Source organism: Salvia hispanica, chromosome 3 (genome assembly GCF_023119035.1).
Source record: "Salvia hispanica cultivar TCC Black 2014 chromosome 3, UniMelb_Shisp_WGS_1.0, whole genome shotgun sequence".
NCBI classification, from domain to species: Eukaryota; Viridiplantae; Streptophyta; class Magnoliopsida; order Lamiales; family Lamiaceae; genus Salvia; species Salvia hispanica.
In genome coordinates, this window is record NC_062967.1 from 8,369,460 (window position 1) to 8,392,618 (window position 23,159).

General features: G+C 37.1%; 5 protein-coding genes across 5 annotated transcripts; 4 read left to right on the plus strand and 1 right to left on the minus strand.

Annotated features, from left to right (window-relative positions):
- The first annotated feature begins 2,024 nt into the window (after nt 1–2,024).
- On the plus strand, nt 2,025–4,713 carry LOC125216840 (protein RETICULATA-RELATED 1, chloroplastic). Its single transcript, XM_048118617.1, has 7 exons — nt 2,025–2,573; nt 2,682–2,780; nt 2,908–3,134; nt 3,425–3,494; nt 3,624–3,703; nt 3,992–4,056; nt 4,311–4,713. Exons 1-7 carry the CDS (start codon nt 2,106–2,108, stop codon nt 4,487–4,489), a joined length of 1,188 nt encoding a protein of 395 aa, XP_047974574.1. The 5' UTR covers nt 2,025–2,105; the 3' UTR covers nt 4,490–4,713.
- A 2,001-nt stretch (nt 4,714–6,714) lies between these two features.
- LOC125212186 (DNA-directed RNA polymerase V subunit 7-like) lies at nt 6,715–8,591 on the plus strand. The gene is made up of 2 exons (XM_048112282.1): nt 6,715–6,820; nt 7,858–8,591. The coding sequence occupies exon 2, from the start codon at nt 7,874–7,876 to the stop codon at nt 8,402–8,404; it is 531 nt and encodes a 176-aa protein (XP_047968239.1). The 5' UTR covers nt 6,715–6,820; nt 7,858–7,873; the 3' UTR covers nt 8,405–8,591.
- A 3,104-nt stretch (nt 8,592–11,695) lies between these two features.
- LOC125214329 (UDP-D-apiose/UDP-D-xylose synthase 2-like) lies at nt 11,696–14,604 on the plus strand. The gene is made up of 9 exons (XM_048115314.1): nt 11,696–12,011; nt 12,403–12,495; nt 12,608–12,715; nt 13,116–13,230; nt 13,325–13,458; nt 13,551–13,652; nt 13,755–13,847; nt 13,935–14,070; nt 14,168–14,604. The coding sequence occupies exons 1-9, from the start codon at nt 11,745–11,747 to the stop codon at nt 14,278–14,280; spliced, it is 1,161 nt and encodes a 386-aa protein (XP_047971271.1). The 5' UTR covers nt 11,696–11,744; the 3' UTR covers nt 14,281–14,604.
- Nucleotides 14,605–16,897: 2,293 nt separating this feature from the next.
- Nucleotides 16,898–20,419, plus strand: LOC125210556 (putative phospholipid:diacylglycerol acyltransferase 2). Its single transcript, XM_048110096.1, has 5 exons — nt 16,898–17,606; nt 18,453–18,675; nt 18,757–19,028; nt 19,100–19,654; nt 19,734–20,419. Exons 1-5 carry the CDS (start codon nt 17,170–17,172, stop codon nt 20,215–20,217), a joined length of 1,971 nt encoding a protein of 656 aa, XP_047966053.1. The 5' UTR covers nt 16,898–17,169; the 3' UTR covers nt 20,218–20,419.
- Nucleotides 20,398–23,073, minus strand: LOC125210555 (pentatricopeptide repeat-containing protein At2g18940, chloroplastic). Its single transcript, XM_048110095.1, has one exon. It carries the CDS (start codon nt 22,984–22,986, stop codon nt 20,524–20,526), a length of 2,463 nt encoding a protein of 820 aa, XP_047966052.1. The 5' UTR covers nt 22,987–23,073; the 3' UTR covers nt 20,398–20,523.
- Nucleotides 23,074–23,159: the final 86 nt, after the last annotated feature.

A 23,159-nucleotide genomic window follows, 5' to 3' on the forward strand; every position in this document is an offset into this window, starting at 1 on the left:
ACTAAGGATTTTTTTTTTTTCAATTGTTGCAGATGAATTGATTTTAAATGTGAAATATAAAAGCTTCAGTTGTTTTTGAAATATCACAGATAAATTGATCATTTTTTTTTATAAAAAACAAAACATATTTTACTATTTATTTTACTCTTAGTTCGGATGGAAACATGTTTCAATTTGAAAATTGACATGCAATTCCATTGTTTAAGTACCAATTAGTCCATAGTTTATACACTAACATGTGCAATTCCATTGTTTAAGTACATTGAGTGTGTACATTTTTAAAGAACACTTTTTCTTTTTATGAATAAATTGCTAGCTGTGACTATGTCATGATGACCATTTTGAATATTCCTTGAAAAAAGATGCATTGATAATCTTTTTCCTACAACAGAAACCAAATTTGACCAATTTAATATTTTCAGGCATGAAGTAGGTTTTTTTCGTCTCTTTGAGTTGTGTATGAAACGAGGTTGGGAGACAACATGGGCTGATGGGCCGAGAAAGTGTCCAAAATAAGGCTTTTTTTACAAGCATATAGTCAGAGAGTTTATTGGGCCAAAAAAATAAGCCCAATACGACTGCATATGGTATTCATGGTGTATTTAGGATTTTGATTAAAAGATAAATATTAAAAAGAATAGTCAATAGTACAGGTAAATATTAAATTCAAAAGTGTCTCAATTTTTTTTCACCCATCCATATTGTTAAGTGTCTCATTCATTGTTTACAACTTTTATTCCTACATTTCACTAATTCATCACATTTACAATTTATTCTAAAAATTAATGATACTTCGTTTGTTCTATAATAGAAGTCTTATTTTATTTGAGCATAGATGAGCCTTATTTATACTATATCTTAGTTTTATAATAATAAAATGAGAATTGAATAAATTAGTGGAATGTGACGTATATTTATTATTTATAGTAAAAATAAAATAAGAATTGGAATGGTTGAAAATAACAAAATAAATTTTTTAATATAAAATAAAAGGAATAGTAGAACTCAAGTTCTTCTATATTTATATTTTTCATTACTTTCCTTAAAACTTATACACCAAGGCCATGTTTGGTTGGCGGGAAAGTAAAGTTGGCAAAGAAAATGATTCTTGGGAAAATGAATCACGAAAATATGATTCCTAGTAACTTTACTTTCCTATGTTTGGAAAATATCAAGATTTTAAATTTATATTTAATTTAAACACCAAACTAAAAATATACTTATTATTATTTTATTTATAAAAAGAATAATATTATAAATTTTTTATTATATTATTAATTAGAAATAATAATAATTATATATATTTATTATTACGATGAATAGTGTAAATATGGATTATCCATCATAATATATAATACTAATATAATTATAATTATTGTTACATGGAGTATTACAGTACTCATTTATTATAACAATAAATATAATAATTATTATATTATAATTATAATATTTACGAATATTATAATTGAATAAATTTTATAAATTAAATTTCACTATCACTTTATTGATTAATTGTTAATTTATAAAATAAAATATTTATTATACGATTTATATTATTTAATTATATTTTAATTATTTAATAAATTATTATTATTATAAATTATTATAAAATAAGTTATAATTATGATAATTTTAATTATAGTTTTTTTTATAGTGAAATTAAGTATGATTTATAATTTTAAATTATTTTTAAAATATTGTAATTATTATTATTATTACTATTACTATTATTATGTTATTATTATTACCATTATTATTAATAAAACTATACTATATTGTTTAAATATGTAAGAATACATAAGAAAAGTTAGGATTCAGAGTACTAACTTTCCTTGTTCTCGAATTCTGATTTCATTCCTAATTTGATTAAAAATCGAAACAAACAAAAGAATTTAAAATTTAAGAAATCAGATTACTAGGCAGATAGAATCCCGAGAACCAAACATGGTCCAAGTCTAACTTTAGACACAATGGAAATGGAGTATAAATAGTGGTACTGGTTTTTGACTCATTTATTTAGGGTTACTACCTCATACTCTCAGTAGTCCAACCTAAAGCAAACACAGTCAGGTGGAATTCCGCCGCAGCAGTTTCCGACTGAAACGATGTCGCTTTGTATTCCGCCGGGTGGATTCACCGCTCCGAATCTCCACTGCTCATCTCACCAGCGCACGAGCAGAAACGTCGCTCTCAAATTCACCGTTTTCGCCAACTTTTCTCCCTCCAATCAGCCGTCGTTAAGGATCGCCGCCGAGAATCCGTTCCGGATACAATGCGCCGGTCCTGACACCGCGACGGGGAAGACTAGTCAGCTGGAGGATTTCGAGGAACCGAAACTCGATGACGGTGGCGATGATGTCGGCGGCGGTGGAGGAGGGGAGGGAGATAGCGGCGGCGGTGGTGGAGAGGGAGATGACGGCGGCGGTGAAGATGAGTTCGGGCCGATCGTGAACTACGAGGAGGTTTTGATGGAGGCAGAGAGCCGCGGCGTGGTGCTGCCGGCTGATTTGATCGAGGCGGCGAAAGCGGAGGGGCTACGGAGGGTTTTTCTCACTAGGTACTTGGATCTCCAGGTGAGAATGCTTGTTAATAGTTCGGAATTTGAATCAGAAAGCAATAAAATTGCTGCACTTATTTGATTTCACATTGGTTACTGGCATTTTTTGGATTGATTTTTGCAGAGTGCAGGCTGGCCGCTAGGGTTTCTGATGAGAAATTTCTCGATGCTGCGGAACCGAATGCTGGCGGATCCATCATTTTTGTTTAAAGTTGGAACAGAGGTGAGATTGAGTTTATGCATTTGCCATTGCACAGTTCAACAGGGTATGCCTTATGATGCATGTCGATTTTAGTGAGCGAACAATAAGAATATGGCTGGTTATGTGGCAATCCTCGGTTGTGTTTCAGGTGGTAATTGATTCTTGCTGTGCAACTGTTGCTGAATATAGAAAAAGAGGGAAGGAGTTTTGGGCAGAGTTTGAATTGTACATGGCAGATTTGTTAGTGGGTATTGTCGTTGACGTTGCTTTGGTTGGTATGCTGGCCCCATATGCGCGTATAGGCAAGAAACCAATACGCGGTGGAAGTGGCTTTCTTGGGAGTATGCAGCTGGCTACTGCTGCTCTCCCCAGCAGGTCACTTGTGCATTTTATTATAAATCTTTTTGGTTATTTATTGAATATAGAAAATATGCAAGGGACTTCTGAGGTAGATACTTATCAATCTCCGATTATGTGAACCCGCAGTCAGATTGATTGATTGTATCTGGATTCAGTGATATTGCACAATCACAAACGTCCATAGAAAACTAGAAGCAGTCTATTTGTCTCAAGATGCTGCATCTTGTTTTTTTGGATATGTTTTTCTGATATTATAGCAGAGTAACTTCAAACTTATTTAGATTATGAATTTATTGGCTGCACAGTGTTTTTGAAGCTGAGAGACCAGGAGTTAAATTTTCATTGCAGCAACGAGCTGCTTCGTTATTTTACAAGGTACCACATCATGATCCATTGTTTAGGCAAAAAGCTGATCTTCTCCTATGGTCTCTCGTTATAGTTAAAAAGCTAAGCTATTCTGATGTTATTTGATTTCTGATGGGTGATATTCTCTTCTGAATGTAGGGCGTGTTATATGGCGCAGTTGGTTTTGGATGTGGTATTATCGGCCAAGGCATAGCAAATGCGATCATGACTGCTAAAAGGTATATATCTATATAATTCTTCAGTCTGATTTGGGAATAGCAATATCTCCTTGCATAAAATGAATCCCAAACATGCACCATGTGGAGGAATGTAGTTTTCTTACTCTTAAGTCAATAACTCCTACAATCTGTAAGGAATTAATCATCGAAAACTTTGCTGCTGTAAGGAATCAATCCTTTTTTACCCATGTGTTGTTGACTCATCTTTCGATAAAGTTTGTATCAATTTCAAAAAATTTCCTTGGCGGTCATTTCACTTTTCATCTGAGACGATTTTCTGCATAACAGGAGCATCAAGAAGTCAGAGGAGGATATACCCGTGCCCCCCTTAATAAAAAGTGCTGCTCTCTGGGGTATGTAATCATCAATAAGATATTCGACCTGTTGTTAGTTGCTCGGGAGGCTATAGATTCAGCTATATGATTCAGATAACATCAAATAGCCTGATAGTTTTCTTTAAAGATTTACTTATTTGATAGCTATGACTACGAAAACATATATGAAAAGCTTCTACTGGCCAATTCGTCGCAGAAACTCAAATGTATTAAAACAAGATTATCAGGTATCAGTTTAGCAGCAGTCTCACACTGTCTGTATATGTTTGCAGGTGTTTTTCTCGGAATTTCCTCAAACGTCCGTTATCAAATTATAAATGGATTGGAAAATCTCGTTGAAGCTCGAATCCCACAGGTTGCCAAGCCTTTCACCGTGGGCATACGGTTCGCCAATAACTATTACGGTGGAGTGCAGTTCATAGAGTGGGCCAAACTGAGCGGGGTTCAATAATTAAAGCTCTTGGCATCTTCACCCATGTACCAAGATGCAGTTGATTTTGCTTCTGCACACATTTAGATTAGATAAGTACTTCCATGCAGCTGATGTTTCATCTAATATCGACTTCAATTTTATGGCCTTGAAATTTAGAACAAGTTGTTAAATCTATTGTACTGTGTATATCTTATGTAGCATGGCTCTCGATTTATCCGCGATAATCATATTTGTTTAATCCACGATAGTATGTTTTATTTTACCTCAAAAGTTATATTAACGTCATTAATTTGACAAATTAATTAAAATTCAGTATTCACTTTATTCACCTTTTCTGTAATTAATAAAGAACCAAGTTTATTTTTTGTTATCAACAACAATTTTTAAGATGATAGAATCAAATAAAACAAACAAATAACAATAAACATAGTATTAAACGGGATTAAACGATTAGTGATTAAGGAATGTACATAGTACTAATATTTTTCTAGATTTATTATGGAGTATATTTTTGAGGAAATATTAATTTCATTAGTGGATTGGATTTCTTTCAATTTTAACGGTTAAATGCCCTAATTATTGTCGGGGATAAATGTCACATTGCAACAATACATCTTATTTTGAATTTGTGGTACAATTGCTTTTATGGCATGTTATATTGTTAATTTGTTGTGAGTACTTATCAGCTGTTGTTCGATGATTTTGCCAAGATACACTTTAACTACTCCATGTTTTTGCAAATTGCAAGTCATTTACTACTAGTACTTATTAAAATGAACCCAAACTTTGGAATAATTTTCAAACTTTAGTAATATCACAATCTCTTGGCGAAATTGAGCTGTGATAGTGAGAGACACTATTTAATTTGGTATGGGTCAAATGTCAATTCACTTCATTTATTTAGACAGTTATGGCTGGGGTCAGTTGCAGCTCAATTTATAAAAACATGACGTGATAAATTTTGGCAAGCAAATGAGGCAATCACACATGTTATTGGAGATTGAGCTGGCAAACTGAAAGTCATAATTCAAAGCTCTCTCCATAAAAATAAAGTAGGATCATCTTGAATTTTGTAAAAATTACATGTGTATTTTCTTGATATTATGTACTCCATTAGTCAGCATTACAAAAATTTAGCTTCACAAAAAAATGCATTTTTACTTGTGCAAATGGACTTCTTTGTTAACTAGTAAATACACAAAATACAGATGTATCAGAAAAATATCCAGAATTATATTTTCACCGGTTCGAATATAACATGGTAAAATTATATTTTTCCCGTCCTCTAAAAATAGAAACTTTTAAAAAGGCACAATGTCAATGCAAAATTGGTAAAACAAGAAAAAAATATAAACAAGTGTGTTAGTGGACAATATATCTCACCTCATTAAAGAGAAAGAAATAATCTAAAAAATAAACTTTCTATTTTCAGAGGATAAATGGAATAATAATATACTACTAGTATATGACAAATCTTTCTAAATTGTTTGCAGTGTGTGAGTTATATTTTCATTATGTGTGGGTAGTATGTGTATTAGTATGTTTAAAACGTGTGTGTTCTGATTGAAGTGTGAGTATTGTGCGTGTATGTCCAGTGTGCGTGAGTATGCAATAGTGTGTGTATGTCCAGTGTGCGTGAGTATGCAATATTTGTGTGTATGTCCAGTGTGCGTGAGTATACAATATTGTGTGTGTGTGCGCGCGCGCGTGTGCATAATGTGGGTTACGAAGTACTTCCAATTATTTGAAATTTCAATTATTTTGACCGCTGAATCAAGTTGTTGAATTTAGATGATTTGAATTTGGAATTGAATTCCGAACTCAAAAGGTTTATCAAATTATCCTAATATTATTAGTAATGGTAAGAAAAACTTAAGGCAGTGAAAAATGTTATGTTACACATCCTATTTGAATGCTACTACTTGTGAGCAAAACTTTTGTTGACTAATGTTGATATCATTTATTTTGTTTTGTTTTGTTTTGTATTTTTAATCTTAAAAAATATTGATTACTTAAATGTCAAAAATCTATATATTTAATGTTAATAACTGCAATTTAATAGATAAAGTTTTAATTTATTTTAATGTAATTTGTAAATTATTGGCACTAATAATAAAATTTATATAATCAAAGTAAATAAAACATGCAACAAATCACCTATACTAATTTTTATTGCTATAGAATTAATCTTTGTGGGGCTAAAATGGTCAAATCCTCCAAATGTATTCGACACTCGGTACAACAAATTCGGCATTTCAAACTACGAACACACAGTTCACACACTCTAACAGAGTCAAAGAGTTCACAGAGAAGGCGAAAACTGCATTTCGCGTGATTCAAGCTCATCAGGTTTCGCCGCAGCTGATTCCAATCGATTATAATTTTGATTCTCTTTAACAAATCGTGCATGCTGTTCCTGTAATTTCTCGTAGAACTGCGAATTGTTAAAATTTTTACTCTTTGTTTAATTCCTCAATTGGATCGCAATTAAATTCTCTCTTGTTCATGATTACACATTCTCTAGGAAAATTTCGCCGCATAAACACTAAATTTCAGCCTCTTTTTCCGTTGATAATTGTAATTTATCGCATCCTAGAATGAAATGCCGCCTCTTTTCTTAATTAGGTATTTTAGATAAAACTGTTGTTAGTGACGCTGAATGTAGTGTGAGCTTAACTCGATAATATTCAAGGCTCTTTGTGTTTGGGCAATTCAGTTGTTGTTCATATGGATTATACATTTGTTGTCAAAACCTTTAATGTAAACTACAATTGCATCTCAATGGAAATGAAATGTGGAAGGAAAGAAATAGAAGGAAATATAGCATATATATGAGGATACTAAACCAATGCCTGCATTTTGCTTCTTCCATAGAACTTAGCTCTAACAAGCTTATTGAATAATCCAAATGACACTATCAAGAAGCTTGGTCTTGCTGCAAGCGTGGCGATTTGGGGATTTTCAACTCGAGGAAAATGCAGTTAGGATCCTCATTCAACTCTAAATTGTTAGCTTTTAGGAGGATGCAGCTGTAGTACTAGTACATTATTGCTCAAAGTTCTTCCTCGTCGTGGGAGCTTAGCACAGCTGAAGATAGTCTGTCTATGCTTTGCTTTACTCAGAACCAAAATTTCTAAAACTAGGAACAAAATTTCTTGGTGCTCCCTTTTTTCTGAATATATGTATTATTCCTTTCATTTAATGGACTAATCAGTTGCAGTTTAATCTTGCCAGCGCACTACTCTTTCCTTCTTCGTCTTCTTAAACCACAGTTTTCTTCAGATAGAAACATCACAGTTTTGACTATGCCCGCTTAGTCTTTCACTACTATGCTTTCATTTCCAGAAAGGTAGATATTTCTAAACTCATTTTTTTGTTCACGGTAGGTGGCACCAAAGGAAGATGTATCTCAAGTCGAATTTGTCATGGAATGTTTTGATTCCTGCTGAGAGCCTCGATGCAGGAGGTCTGATGCTTCAAAAAGCTATAATCACTCGCCTCATGGCTGATTTTGCAGCCAAGAAGGCTACTAAGGACCTCGGCTATTTCCTTGCATTGAGCACAGTGGGGAAGATTGGAGAGGGGAAGGTCCGGAAGCAGTCAGGTGATGTTATCTTTCCTGTAGATTTCAGCTGCATAACCTTCAAGGTTCTGCCAGGTGAAATCTTGGAAGGCGTTGTCCACAAAATCCTAAAGCCGGGCGTGTTCCTGAGGTGTGGACCAGTCGAGACCATCTTTCTCTCCCACCAGAAAATGGATGACTACCAATTCGTGCCCGGGGAAAACCCCTACTTCATGAATGGTAAGTCCTCAAAGATCGAGAAGGGCGTGGTGCTGCGGTTCCTGGTGATCGGAGAGAAGTTTATCGAGATTGAGAAAGATTTTCGAGTTGTAGGCAGCCTCGAGGGAGACTACCTTGGGCCTGTTTCTTAGTAAGTCAAGTCCAGGAAACTTGGTACTTTCTGACCTAAGACATGTTAGTATATGTGAAGTTTGTGCAGTTTAGCATTTGATGGTATGCTTAAGATTTTTTGTTGGACCTTAACTAATGACTAACTAGTCTTAGATTTGCAATTTGGAATTCTGTTGATGGGAATATGTAGTATGGTCTCCTGTTTTATTTCTTGATTGTTTATTGTTTATGTTATGTCATGTCAAATTGCAAATCAATCTTTTTATTCTATAGTTTGTATGTTAAAGTGATGAATTTTTATACCATGAGTATTTTAGCCAAAACTATACTCCTAAGTCCTGCCCATTGTCGATAGGGGTTAATTAACAATAAAATTATTACTACGAAATTTTGGTCAATTTTTTAGTTTACTACGTGCCAGTGACGGATGTACATAAGTTCCACAAGGGGCAAATGCCCCTCTTAAAAAAAATTCGTTTGTGCTATTTTGAGCAATTTGTAATTTTTTTTTTAAATACCCTTATATATGCCTCTTCAGAGATCCTTAAAATGCCTTTATCTATATGTTTGCCTCAGGTATATAAAATTTCTGGATCCGACCCTTAAAATGCCTTTATCTATATGTTTGACTCAGGTATATAAAATTTCTGGATCCGGCCCTGCTATGTGCTTTTTAAAATTTGAATGATAAACCACAAAGTTTCAAAAATTCTTAATCATCTTGCTATTTAACTTTTTTGGGGGGCAAAATTGATGCTAAAATAGTATTCACGCGTAAATTTTTTTGGTGATATCAATGAAATGATAGTGTATTAATGTAATAACGTGCACGATTAAATGATTTTGTTTTGAACCTAAGAAACTAACATAAAAAGAATAAACAAATTTGGTCAAATAAAATAATCGATAACTTTTGAAACTTAGTAACATGTTATTTAAATTTTGGAAAATATAAGATAAACTAATTTTTTTAGAATTAAGCCAATTAACAATCTAGTGGTGAATCAAGAAGAAAGCGAAAGTTAACACGTTTTATGTGCATATGGTGAAATGGGCCATTAAAACGTCACTATTTCCGCGAAGGTGCATACACGCTTTCTTCTACGCGCGTAGGATCTTTGGATTCTATTCATTTCTCTACGTCCACTAGATATGCGGTTTCCTCCTTGTGCCTTTTTTATTAATGTGTCGGTGGCACGAGCACGGACTTCACTTTCATATTTTTCTCAATTTTTTATATTTTTAAATACAATTCTGATTTTTATATAAATATCCACTTTAAATAAGAAGAGCTTTTTAAGTATTAACTCTAATTATTTACTGACATATTTATACTGTTTTACAATTCGATGCATGTGAATAATGTGCACTAGGTGTGTGGACGAGAAATGGGCTTGTTTTGCCTTATTTTAAAATATTTCTAAGAGTCTATAAATTATAGAATAATCATGAAGATTGTGAAAAGATAAATTAAGGAATTATTTTTATAATGATTGTATAAGTTCTTGAAGGTTTTCTTTTTTATATAGTGTATAGACTATAGTATGATGTTTAGAAGCTTATTTTGTCAAACACTTTGAAGGAGGTGAGGTTATAAGCTCAATAAAATTGTATCTTAAACCATCTCCAAGGGTACATTAAAACCTAAAATTAGATAGGTATTTAGCTCTAATAATATTCAAAAACCAATCCTATTTTTGGTTTTTGAGAAAAAAATACCTATCTTTAGGTTTATACTAAATCAATATCTAAAAGTTTTTCAAATTTTGTGAGTAAAAAATGCATAATATAGAAAATATTCTTTTAAGTTTGAGTTTAGTGTAAATGGTTAGAGTAAAATCAATATTTAATGTGAGATTTATGTTAAAATGAGTTTGAGTTTAGTGGAATGTTTGGGGATGCTCGTAGTACTGCTCCCTATTTAGTAGTGACTCCAATGTAGTACTATATAGTATAGTAGCAGTAGTAAATTTTTTGATTATTGGTTTCAGGGAACAAAAACAATTATTTAATGAAAGATGTAGCATGGGATTTTATTTTATTTGTCGCCTTCTTCACTCTATTGTCAAGGCAGAAATCAATTATTTATGTATGCCAAACTATTGTTAGTTGTCATTAGCTGGAGACACGTAATTATTTGCATGGTTCCTATTTAAATGACTAATAACATGTTACTTCTAATTCACATTAGGACTAGATTTGAACACTTAAAAACTCATCATAAATAAAGGAATAAAAGGACGTATCTTAATCAATTATACGCACTATAGTAATAATTAACTTGTATATGACATTAAAAGTAATATTAAGGTGATTAATCGGCCCTGTCACGGATTAATTATCCACATTTATTAGCTAAATATAGAAAAAATATATTTTTAATTGCCTAAAAACACATAAAATTTAGTTGAATTATGATTGCTACCACAACTTTGAAAAAATAATATATTAGATATAATTTCACTAAAAATTCATCACGAAATAATTGATAACAAATTAGAATTTCATAATTTTATAATTAATTTAAAAAATTGTAAGAGTATGATTTTAGGACAATTTAACAAATTATAAAGTACTACTAGTGCAACATGGGATCCGAAATGGCATTATGGCAGTGATTAATTATCGAGTAATTAGTTAAATGTCTGACGTTAGTAGCAGTATTTGATTTCAAATTGGGCGAAAAAGATAAGATCCACGTGATTTAAGAGAAACCGACAGCTCATTTGCTTCAATGCGTAATAGCCACCGGCATATTATTATTTTATAAACTACCGGCACTATAAAAAATAAAGTTTAATTTGTTACTCCTTTATTATTTGAAGTTACAGAGTATTTAAACCATCTCTTACTTTTATATTCTATATAAAAAATATTCAAATCAAATGAGTACACTATAGAATAAAACAATTAATTTTTTGATTGATAGAAGAAAATCAGATTATGATCAATTAATACCGATTAATGACTTTCCAACCATTTATTATGTAATCTAGAATATCACATAATTATAAAAATTAAATTATTACGATGTAATTTTGGTGTCTAATTAAGTCATCGTATCATCTGAATACTATTTTGGTAAATATTCGAATTGAAAATTTTTAAATACCGCGTGCAAAGTTACAAATATCTTAATTACCAATTTCCAACGTTCCACGTGGCCGCAAGCAAGAGCGAGTAGATTGAACGGAAATGATTAGGCGAGTGATGATTAGACGTCTGGGAAGCGAGTGGGGCCCTAGCGACTGGATACCTCTCCTCCCTCCTTTTTTTTCCAGCTTTAAATACATCCGCATTTTCTCCTCCAAATTTATCTCAATTCCCCAAATTTACGAATTCAGGGATTCCAATCCGAAAATGGCGACCGCAAGAGTAGATCTGGACGGCAATGCGATTAAGCCGATTACGATATGCATGATCGGCGCCGGCGGCTTCATCGGCTCGCATCTCTGCGAGTACTTGATGGACGAGACTGCTCACAGGATTCTCGCCGTCGACGTCTACAATGACAAGATCAAGCACCTCCTCGAGCCGACCTCGCAGTGGGGAGACCGCATCCAGTTCCACCGCCTCAACATTAAGAACGACTCGCGTCTCGAAGGCCTCATCCGCATGGCAGATCTCGTAATTTTCCCTCGCTTCTCTTGCATTTTGTTCCAATTGCTAGGTTTTGGTTCCGGATCTGAATTTTCTGGCTTCTTTGCTGCTTGCGTTGATTGAGTCTTTGCGTGGCGGATATTGATAAATCGTAATTGAGCAATGCGTCTTCACTGTTTATTTTGTCCTGATTTGAAGTTCAGTAGGTAGATATTGCCTTGATTTATGAATCTCTTGGATCTGCACTGGATATGTAATTTGAGCTGAGGCTATATAGTTTTTGCGGAGGTTTCTTACGATTTTATGCTGAATTACTGCTTAGTGGAAAATTTCTAGTTCCGTCTTACTGTAGTGAATTAACTACTACTAGTATTTGCTAGACTTCAGACTATTTGATACGAACCTTTTCCTGTTTCAGACCATCAATCTTGCTGCTATATGTACTCCAGCTGATTATAACACGCGTCCACTTGATACAATTTACAGCAATTTCATCGATGCTCTGCCTGTGGTGAGTTTCTCTGTGTTTCTAGCTTTTAAATCTTCAGGTTGTAAGATGTTACGATTTGGTATGATTTACCTGTTGATCAGTTTATAAGTTTTTCTGGCTCTTTTGCATATAGGTCAAATACTGTTCAGAAAACAACAAGCGTCTCATACATTTCTCCACTTGTGAAATTTATGGGAAAACCATTGGTGCTTTCTTGCCAAAAGATAGCCCACTACGGCAGGTAACCATTCCGTTACTATTAGGTTCATCATAACAAGTCTTTATGGTTGATCTGAAGGGTTTTATTTGCAGTAGATGTACTTTTTTCATTTTTTTAGCTTGGTTGTGTCGCTCAATTGCTCATGTATTAGAGTAGGATATTTTGTTCCGGTTACTAGACCTAGATTTTAGTTTGTCCATTGCTGTAATTACATTTATTCTTTATCAGATTCCATAAGATTGGTATCCTCCTGAGGAATGATTATTTGCATTTGCTTTGATCTTGAACTTTACCTTCTGAAGATCATATATGCTCTGTCAATAGTGCTTTGTCTTTATCTTCTTGGAGGAAATGTGTAGTATTTTTTACAAGAGCAAGTATGGTTTCTAAATGTAGTCTAAAATCCGCCATCTTGCATCAGGATCCGAATTATTTTCTGCTCAAGGAGGATGAATCCCCTTGCATTTTTGGCCCCATTGAGAAGCAGAGGTGGTCATATGCTTGTGCCAAGCAGTTGATTGAGAGATTGATTTATGGTGAGTTAATGATGCATTCATTCATGCTTCGTCTGTCGGTTCTTGTGTGTGGAAATTTCCTTACATGTTACCCTAACTCTTATGTGCTTTACAGCTGAGGGTGCTGAGAACGGTCTTGAATTTACAATTGTGAGGCCCTTCAACTGGATTGGTCCCAGGATGGATTTCATTCCTGGTATTGATGGCCCCAGCGAAGGTGTTCCGAGAGTTCTCGCTTGCTTTAGCAATGTATGTATCTTTCATTTGTTGTTTGAGACAGTGGCCCTTTAGAATTACTATTCATGTCTTGTTTTATGTTCTGATCTTGTTTAATTTTGCAGAATCTCTTGAGGCGTGAACCACTGAAGCTTGTTGACGGGGGACAGTCACAGAGAACCTTCGTTTACATTAAGGATGCTATTGAGGCTGTTATTTTGATGATTGTATGTTCACTTTTATTTTATACTACTTCATTTTGCTTCTGTTTCTGTATGCTATTTACTCCACATTACACTTTGGCTAAATGGTTCTCTTTTTTTATTCAGGAAAACCCAGCTAGGGCTAATGGCCATATTTTCAATGTGGGCAACCCAAACAACGAAGTTACAGTAAGGCAGCTTGCTGAAATGATGACTCAGGTAATATATGTTTATTAGAAGCGACTACACTACACCTTTCATTCTTGGATTTCTGTTTGTGCTGGTCTCTAATTCAATACTCTTCAGGTTTACGCGAAGGTGAGCGGTGAATCATCACTAGACACACCAACGGTAGATGTGAGTTCAAAAGAGTTTTATGGCGAAGGATACGATGACAGTGATAAGAGAATTCCAGACATGACTATCATCAACAAACAACTTGGTAATGAAATAGTTTCTCCCCCTCCCCCTTGTATATTCAACTGGTGCTAGTCATCACTCCCTTCTCTAACACTCTGTATTGACTGCAAAATGATCAGGATGGAATCCGAAGACGTCGCTCTTTGACCTGCTGGAGTCGACCCTTACCTACCAACACAGGACGTATGCTGAGGCAGTGAAGAAGGCAACCTCAAAACCCGTGGCAAGTTGAGCACTAAATATAGTGCATTGGTTTATGTTCTATTCTATGTGCTGTGCTCTCTCCATATTCATTTCTCTCTCATAAACAATATTCTTTCTTCGCCTCACAAGCCTATAGGCTACACGGTTGTAATGATCGTCGATATCTTGTATTTGTCTAATATCTTTTGACAAGTTTCCTTCACTAGATATAAACCTTACCTCCATTAAATTTTTGGTGATGAAAAGTTTTAGAGGGGGTTTGCTAGTTACTTGTTGCTCTAGTTTGCCTTGAAGAGAGCCAGCTCATGTATTGTTTTGTTCTTAAACGATTTTAGTCTATCATTTCTCATTATTCTTTTCTTTTTCTTGCTCAAAATGCTTTTGTGCTTTCTAAGATGTAATTATACTGCTCATTATTATCATGATATATCCACACCTTAATTTGTGGATTAGAGTTGGTTATGTTAAGTTGTTGGTTGCAGGAAGCAACTATAAATCATTTTCATAATTTCTTTCAAAATCTTGATCCATCATTCATGTATAGTCGACAAACTATTGATATGGGTGTGTTAGGACAAGATTAGGTTATTAGGACTAGAAGCTAACTCGCACTTATGACTAAGGGGCTGTCTTGGGTGGTAGATAATGCTGCATTTTCCGATGGTTCTTTTATGGCTGAGGTAGAGATGTTTGTTCCGCAGTAGATAGTGCAGCGTTTTCCGGTGGTTTAGCGTCTTTACGGGCTGTGGTGAGGGAAGGATGAAAACGTAAATTGACACCTTAGTATCGAATACCTGTTTTTTTTTTTTTTTTTTTTTTTTTTTTTTTTTTTTTTTTAATCTTGGTTTCTCAGTTATATTACTTACTACAACTCTACAAAATGGTGTTAATTTGAAACTTAATCTCGATTTTAATCTGGATTCCAATCTAGATGGTGTACTACTAAACGACCAAATTGTACCAAAGAACGTGTTGCCACTCAAAAGCGATCGTATTTAATGAAAGTAAATAACGACTCTTCTACGACAGGTGAATTCCATGTCTCATTTTCTGATTCACTGTGACTATTAGTAGTAATTTAGTATACTGGAGTAGTACAATTAATATACATACAAAGAATACGATCATAGACATCACCCAGTTTCCTTGGGCATTGTGCTTCGATTTAGTCTTTCAAGATTGCCAACACTTTCGAGATTTGCTGTTTACACTTTCATCCAATTATATATTGACAATTCATATTATTATTTTAAATGGTTTATACTTGTATGCTTTTGCAAAGTAGAAAAATGATACTCCTACCATAACATGCTACATTTGTGGCAAACTCATTATAAGAATATGTTCCCTTCAATTTTTTCACATCAATTTTGCATAGATATCATGTTACTTTAACGCAATATGTGATAACCGATTGAAGAAATTCAATAAAGTGGCATAGTAATGGTAGAATACTTGGGAAATCAATCCACCTACGGCATAGTTAGAAGAAGTAATTTAGCTATTTCAGCTATTATTCGAAAGAAAAAAAGTAAAACGAATTATTTTTTTTTCCTTCTGAAATTGATACTCCAACCCCACAAGTTATATATTTTTTGTGGGTGCCGTTCGGTTGTCTTTTGCTCATAAGTTTGGCTCATGGCACGCTTCTACAATCTACAATTACAATGAATCTCACTACTATTATTTATCCCATCTCAAATTATATTACTTTCAGTTCTAAATAAGTAAATCTTATCTTATTTTTCTATTCCACATTATCTTAGTACTATCTTCTTTAATAAATCGAGATGTCTTCTTATGAACAGTTCGGTTGCTATAACTATTTGCGCGATTAAAGGTCGTATCTTTCTTAAAGCTTAGTTTTTCACGTGCTTTCACAATACCAAGATTATATCGTAATTCATAATTTAACCATCTCATCCTCACATTCATTTATTAATTTAATCCCGGATAAATCTTATTATTGTAATCATCTACCAAATCGAACCTCACCATTATTACTAAATTGTAAGCCTGAAAATATACAGATGGCCACAGCCAAACCACCGCCATGGATGATCTGGAAACACCTCTGTGTTTCTCTCCGATAATTGGGGGTCTTCTTCTTGGATACTCTCTCTCTCACACACACACACAAAAACACACAGAGTAGTGATGAAAAAGTAAGGAGAGCGGTGAGAGAGTGGCACTCCATGCATTGCACACAGGTGTCACAAGACTCACAACCAACAATCACCACTTTTAATTTTCACTTACATCACAACTATAAATTCTTACTTGCATAACTATATCGTTACTTTATAGTCCTAGTAATTAATAGAGTATATAATATTACGTTTATTTAATTTTGTTTTGAATAATTCAGAAAACAAATATATGCATAATTCAAGATTTGGCATATCATTATAAGATTACCATAATGAAAGAATTGGCTTATTTATTTGCAAAAATACTTTATTCTCATTGTATATATCATATTAGTAAAATTAGAAACAGGAAGATGAAATGAAATTTGCAATCGAAAAGAGTCAACTAGTCAGCCCATATCTCTTCGGTTGCATCATCAAAATTCGACACCAAACACAACAAGTCAAAAAAACTCTCCTACCATCCATTATTCTCAATTCGGCAAATACTCAAATTCTTGATTTAAACCCCCCAAAAAACCCATCTTTATTCCTCTCTGTTTTCCATAATCAACCACAAGAGCCTTCCTCAATTAAGATTTCACAGACACCTACATATCTCCCCCTCCTCCACGTGGATTTCACAACCCCTTCCAACCTTCAATTTCTCACCTTTTTTTTTATTCTTTCACCTTTCATATATTTTTTTGTTCTGGGCTTCTTCTTCATCCCAATTTGAAGATGAACTGCGCCATTTCTTGAAAAAAAAAATCTGATCTTTCGATGCAATGGCTGCAATTCTGCGGTTCCGGAAGCTCTGTTTTCTGGAGCCATCATCACAATCATCATGTAATGAGCATAAAAAGCAAAGGGCAAAGAGGGATGAGAGAAAAATGAGGGAGAATTGTGATGCGGGAGAGGATGGATTGAGAAGGAAGGGTGTGAAGGAGTGGAGGTGCATAGACTCTTGCTGTTGGGTGATTGGATTGATGTGCACGGCGTGGTGGCTGCTGCTCTTCCTGCACCACTGCATGCCGGCGAGTTTACCCGGTGCTGAGCCACCGGGGGTGAGGCTGAGGCGGCAGGGCGTCGTGGCCCTGCACCCTGTGGTTCTGGTGCCCGGCATTGTCACCGGGGGGCTCGAGCTGTGGGAGGGGAGGCCGTGCTCCGATGGCCTCTTCCGCCAGCGGCTTTGGGCCGGTAGCTTTGCTGAGATTTTCAAGAGGTTTGAGTGATATACTAGTCTTTATTGGCTCAATGCTTTTTGTATGTTTTATTTTGGGGTTGATTGAGGTTGTAATTTACTTCAAAATTGAGCATTATTGATTGAGTTTCCTGTGTTTCAGTTGGTTGAGGTTGTCATTGTCTCTATCTTGAGCATTCTTGAATGGATTGTATGTGTTTTAGTTGGTTGAGGTTGTCATTGTCTCAATCTTGAGCATTCTTGAATGAATTGTATGTGTTTTAGTTGATTGAGGTTGCCATTGTCTCTATCTTGAGCATTCTTGATTGATATATATGTGTTTTAGTTGGTTGAGGTTGTGACCTGTGATTTACTTCAAAATTTAGCATTCTTGATTGTATTGTATGTGTATTAGTTGGTTGAGGTTGTGATTGATTTCAAGTTGTGCGTTCTTGATTGAATTGTAGTACGTGTTTTAGTTGGTTGAGGTTGTGATTGTTTCAAGTTGAACATTCTTGATTGAATTGTGTGTGTTTTAGTTGGTTGAGATTGTGATTGACTTCAAGTTGAGCATTCTTGATTGAATTGTTGAGGTTGTGATTGACTTCAAAATGAGCATTCTTGATTGACTTCAAAACTGAGCACTCTTGCCTGAGTTGTACTATGTATTTTAGTTAGTTGAGGTTGTGATTATATTCAAGTTGAGAATTCTTGATTGAGTTGTATGTATTTTACTTGTTTGATGTTGTGACTTGACTTCAAAAGTGAGCATTCTTGATTGAATTGTATGTATTGCAGTTGGTTGAGAGTGTGATTGAATTCAAAATTGAGATTCTTGATTGAATTGTATGTGTTGACATCAAATTGAGCTTTTTTGTTGGAATTCAGGCCAATGTGTTGGTTGGAGCACCTGTCCCTGGACAACGAAACAGGGCTAGACCCAGCCGGAATCCGGGTGCGAGCCTCTTCCGGGCTGGTCGCAGCCGATTATTTCGCTCCAGGTTACTTTGTTTGGGCCAATTTGATTGAGAATTTAGCTAGAATTGGGTATGAGGAGAAAAATATGCACATGGCTGCCTACGATTGGAGGTTATCCTTTCAAAATACAGAGGTACATTTTTGCATCAATTCTGATAAAATATGTCTGTAATTATTTCAACAACTTTTAATATCTTGGTGATTGGTGAAGCAGGTGAGGGACCAAACTCTGAGTAGATTAAAGAGCAAAATCGAGCTTATGTATGTCTCGAACGGGTATAAAAAAGTGGTGGTGGTGCCACATTCTATGGGTGCCAACTATTTTCTCCACTTCATGAAGTGGGTCGAGTCGGCCGGAGGGGGTGGCCGAGGCTGGTGTGCCAAGCACATCAAGTCGATAATGAATATAGGTCCGGTGTTTCTAGGCGTTCCCAAAGCCGTTAGTAGCATACTGTCCGCAGAGAGCAAAGATGTTGCTTTTCTCAGGTACGCAAGCCTCTCGTTCGATATTTGTTCTGAAATCGAACTATACTTTGATATGATCAAACTTTGTGCAGAGCTATGGCGCCTGGTCTCTTGGATTCCGAGATTTTTCGGCTTCAAGCTCTGGAACATGTCATGCGTGTGTCGCGGACATGGGACTCGCTCGTCTCTTTGTTACCTAAAGGTGGAGAGGCCGTTTGGGGCAACTTGGATTGGTCTCCGGAGGAAGATCATGTATGTGACTGGGGGACGAGAAAGTATCAGCAGCAGTCAAAGACGAAGGGCAATGAAACTGATGGTCGACACAGTTTTCAAGTACAAGAACCGACGAAGTTTGGAAGGATCGTCTCCTTTGGCAAGACAGGATCTTCACCCGATGCTATATCTTCAAAGTCTAATGCATCCTGTGGAAAAGTTAAGACAGAATACGACGAGGTGAGCCAGGAAACGATACAGAAGATTTTTGAAGAAAGAGTGTACACCGCAGACACGTTACTGGATCTTCTTCGATCCGTTGCACCAAAGATGATGAAGAGGGCTGAAGCTCACTTCTCACATGGCATAGCAGAAAATCTCAGTGATCCGAAATATAACCACTACAAGTACTGGTCGAATCCGCTCGAGACAGAGTAAGAACAACTGCATTATTTAGCCTGTGACTATCAATTTCAACACACTGTCGATGCATAACTTCTTTTTCGATTACAGGTTACCTGAAGCTCCTGACATGGAGATTTACAGTTTATATGGGGTCGGGATTCCTACAGAGCGATCATACGTGTACAAGCTCTCACCCCCAGGAAAGTGCAGAAGTATACCTCTCCAAATCGACAGTTCTGCAGATGGCAGCCACAATGGCTGTCTAAAGGGTGGGGTATACTTTGTCGATGGAGACGAAAGTGTACCAGTTTTGAGTGCCGGTTTCATGTGCGCCAAGGGATGGAAAGGGAAGACGCGGTTCAATCCCTCTGGAAGCGCTACCTACATACGAGAGTACAAACACATAGCACCTGCAAACTTGCTACATGGAAGGGGTCTGGAGAGTGGAGCACATGTCGACATCATGGGAAACGTTGCTTTGATCAAGGATGTGTTGCGGGTGGCTGCCGGTGCATCTGGAGTGGAGCTGGGAGGAGACAGGATCTATTCAGACATCATGAAGATATCAGAGAAAATAAAGATTCACCTGTAATGGTGGATCGTGTTCAAGAGTGGGTCGGATCGGAAAGATCGAAAGGTACAATCTTGAAAGCCAAACAAGTGAGTGTTTGAAGCATCAAAAGAGAGTTGGGAGTAAAGGGTGAGTTAGATTACTAATTTTATTAGTTTGTAACCAATTGAATAAAGCTCTTTCCCAGTTAACATCAAGAAATGAAAAATCACCCTTCCATTTATGTTGATTTCACAGTAGAAGAAAGATGCTGAAATGCTTACAACTTTAAAATCCATAAAAACAGTATGTATAAATAATCTAGCAAAAGTGTACAGATGCATAGTCTCATGACTCCATGTTTTGCCTTACGCGCGAGACGAGCCTCTGCAGAGCTGGCTCGGTGAGGGAGGCGTCCTGCTCTCGGATCCTGGCCACGAAATCCATGGCCTCTTTGTACCGTTTAGCCTTACAGTAGCCATCTACAATGGTGTTATACGTTAGCTCATTCGGGTTGCAGTTATGCTGGATCATATAACTCATCACTTCGTCGACTTCTTGGAACAGGCCGCGCGACGAGAAGCCAGCTATGAAGGTGTTGTAGGTAACGATGCATGGCCTTATCCCCCTACTCGTCATCTCAGAGAAAACCCTCATCGCCTCCTCCATCAGCCCCTGCCTGCAGAAGCCCTTGATGACCGTGTTGTAAGACACGAGATCCGGCTTCCCTTCACCCTGCAGCAGCCCGTTGAGTACATCCTGCGCCTTCCAGCAGTCGCCAGACCTAGCGTACATATCCATCAAGCTGTTGTAGGTGACAAGATCCGGCTGCAGCCCATTCTCCCGGATAAAATCCAGCATCTCATGAGCACGCTCGTGCATCTTGTTCCTCGAGAAGATGGAGACCATGGAGTTCATCACCACCATATCGGGTCTGTAGCCCTTCTTCAACAACTCTTGAAACGCTCTCTCCGTTCCAGCGAGTGATTTGCACTTGAAATTTGCTAGAATCAGAGTTCTCACAAGCATCCAGCTCGGATATATACGACCTTCGTAGATATCCTTAGCGATCCTCTCGATTCCCCTCACATTCCCTCCTTTCGAGTAGCTGTGAAGCATCAGCGAATGTGTCGTCTCGTTCGGCCTAAAACCCTTACTCTTCATGTCTGCAACAATAGACTCCGCCCCCCTCCAGTCCCCTTTCCGAGCCAAGGCATTTAGAAGCGCATTATACGTCGTGATACATGGCGAAAACCCTGCCCTTATCATCTCGTCGTGCATCTTCTCAGCGTTGATCTCAGACCCGCACCTACCATAAGCACTTATCAAGGTATTGAAAGTGTCCCTATCCGGCTCAAAACCGCACTTCTTCATCTCATGGAATACGTGGCTCACATGCTTGTGCATCCCTTTCGTACCACACATGGCAAGCATCGTGTTCCATGTTACACGATTTGGCGTGCACCCACTGGACTTCATATCACATATCACCTCCATCATCTCTTCCGCACGCGCCTTCTTCCCCAGCATCCCGATAATGGAATTATAAGTACACACGTTGGGGACACATCCCGACTCCTTCATCTGCTTGAAGAAACGCAGCGCTTTATCCTCCTTCCCAGCCTTGCCATAGGCATCAATGACAGTCGTATATGTGACAGCATTCGGCATCACACCCTTACCCCTCATTGTCTCGATCAACGAAGCTCCCTCCTCAAGAAATCCCGCCCTCACATAAGCAGCCACAAGCTCGTTATAAGTCACCGAATCAGGAGGGCAATTGTTCTCCTCCATCTCCCTCAACACACTCAACGCCTCGTTGTAGATCCCCACCTTCCCGTAAACTTGAAGCAACGAGTTATACGTTACAGTACCCGGCACATAGCCGTTTAACTTGAGCTCATCGAAGAAACTCTTCGCCTCCTCCAACAACCCTTCTCTGCCATAAGCAGATATCACAGTGCTGCAAGTGAACTCATCAAATTCAAGCCCCAAACTCTTCATCTCATCTAAAAGCCCCAAAATCTTATCCCAAGATCGCCCCTTCTTGCCGTAAACATCCAACATCACATTGTAAGTAACCAAAGTCGGACTCAAATCTCTCAGCTTCATGAAATCAAACAACGCTATTGCCTTCTCGTACTTCCCACTGCGAGAATACGAATGTAAGATGGTCGTCCACGCTCGAACATCGAGCGCGAAATCCCTCACAGGAATAACATCAAACAGCTTCGATGCAACCGAGTGCTGAGACTCTTTACCAAGAATTTTGACCATCAATTCGATAATCTGATTATCCAATCGATCACTATTGCACGCGTCCAAATTGAGAACAGCCCATTCAAACAGCAAGACCGCCCTCGCGCCGTTTCCGGTGACATCCAAGCCCTTCAGCAGACTAATCAAATCAACTTCATGAAGCAATTCCGACTTGGCGGAATCGAAGAAGGAGCGCAGCTCAGAGACGGGGAGCTTCAGAATTGATTCGAGAAGCGACTTGCAGTTCTGCGGGAGGAAATCGGCGTCGATTAAAGCCCTTTGGCTGATCAGCGGAATCGCAATCGAAGTGTCGTCGGCGGCGGCGGCATCTTTGCGGAAATGGGGCGGGACGGAGGATTTGACAGGGTGGGAGACGTGGAGGAGGTGCTGGAGGAGGGAATCGAGGGGGAAAGAGTGGGAAGACTGCTGCTGCTGCTGCTGGAGAGGAGGGAGGGGGAGGGTGGAGGTGTTGAATTTGAGGCGGTGGGCGGGGGTGGGCTTGGTGGGGTGAATTGGGAATGTGGGGCGATTGGGGAAGACGGTTCCTTCCATGGTTATGGCAAAGGGTGGAGTTTGGGAATTACATGGCGGAGAAGGTTATGAATGGATTGAATTGAAAGAGATAGAGTAATTGAGGCAGAAACCAACTGCTTTATCTATTAATGCTCTATTTCTACAAAATATAAACATGATGGATACTATGGACTATGGACTATGGACTAGTA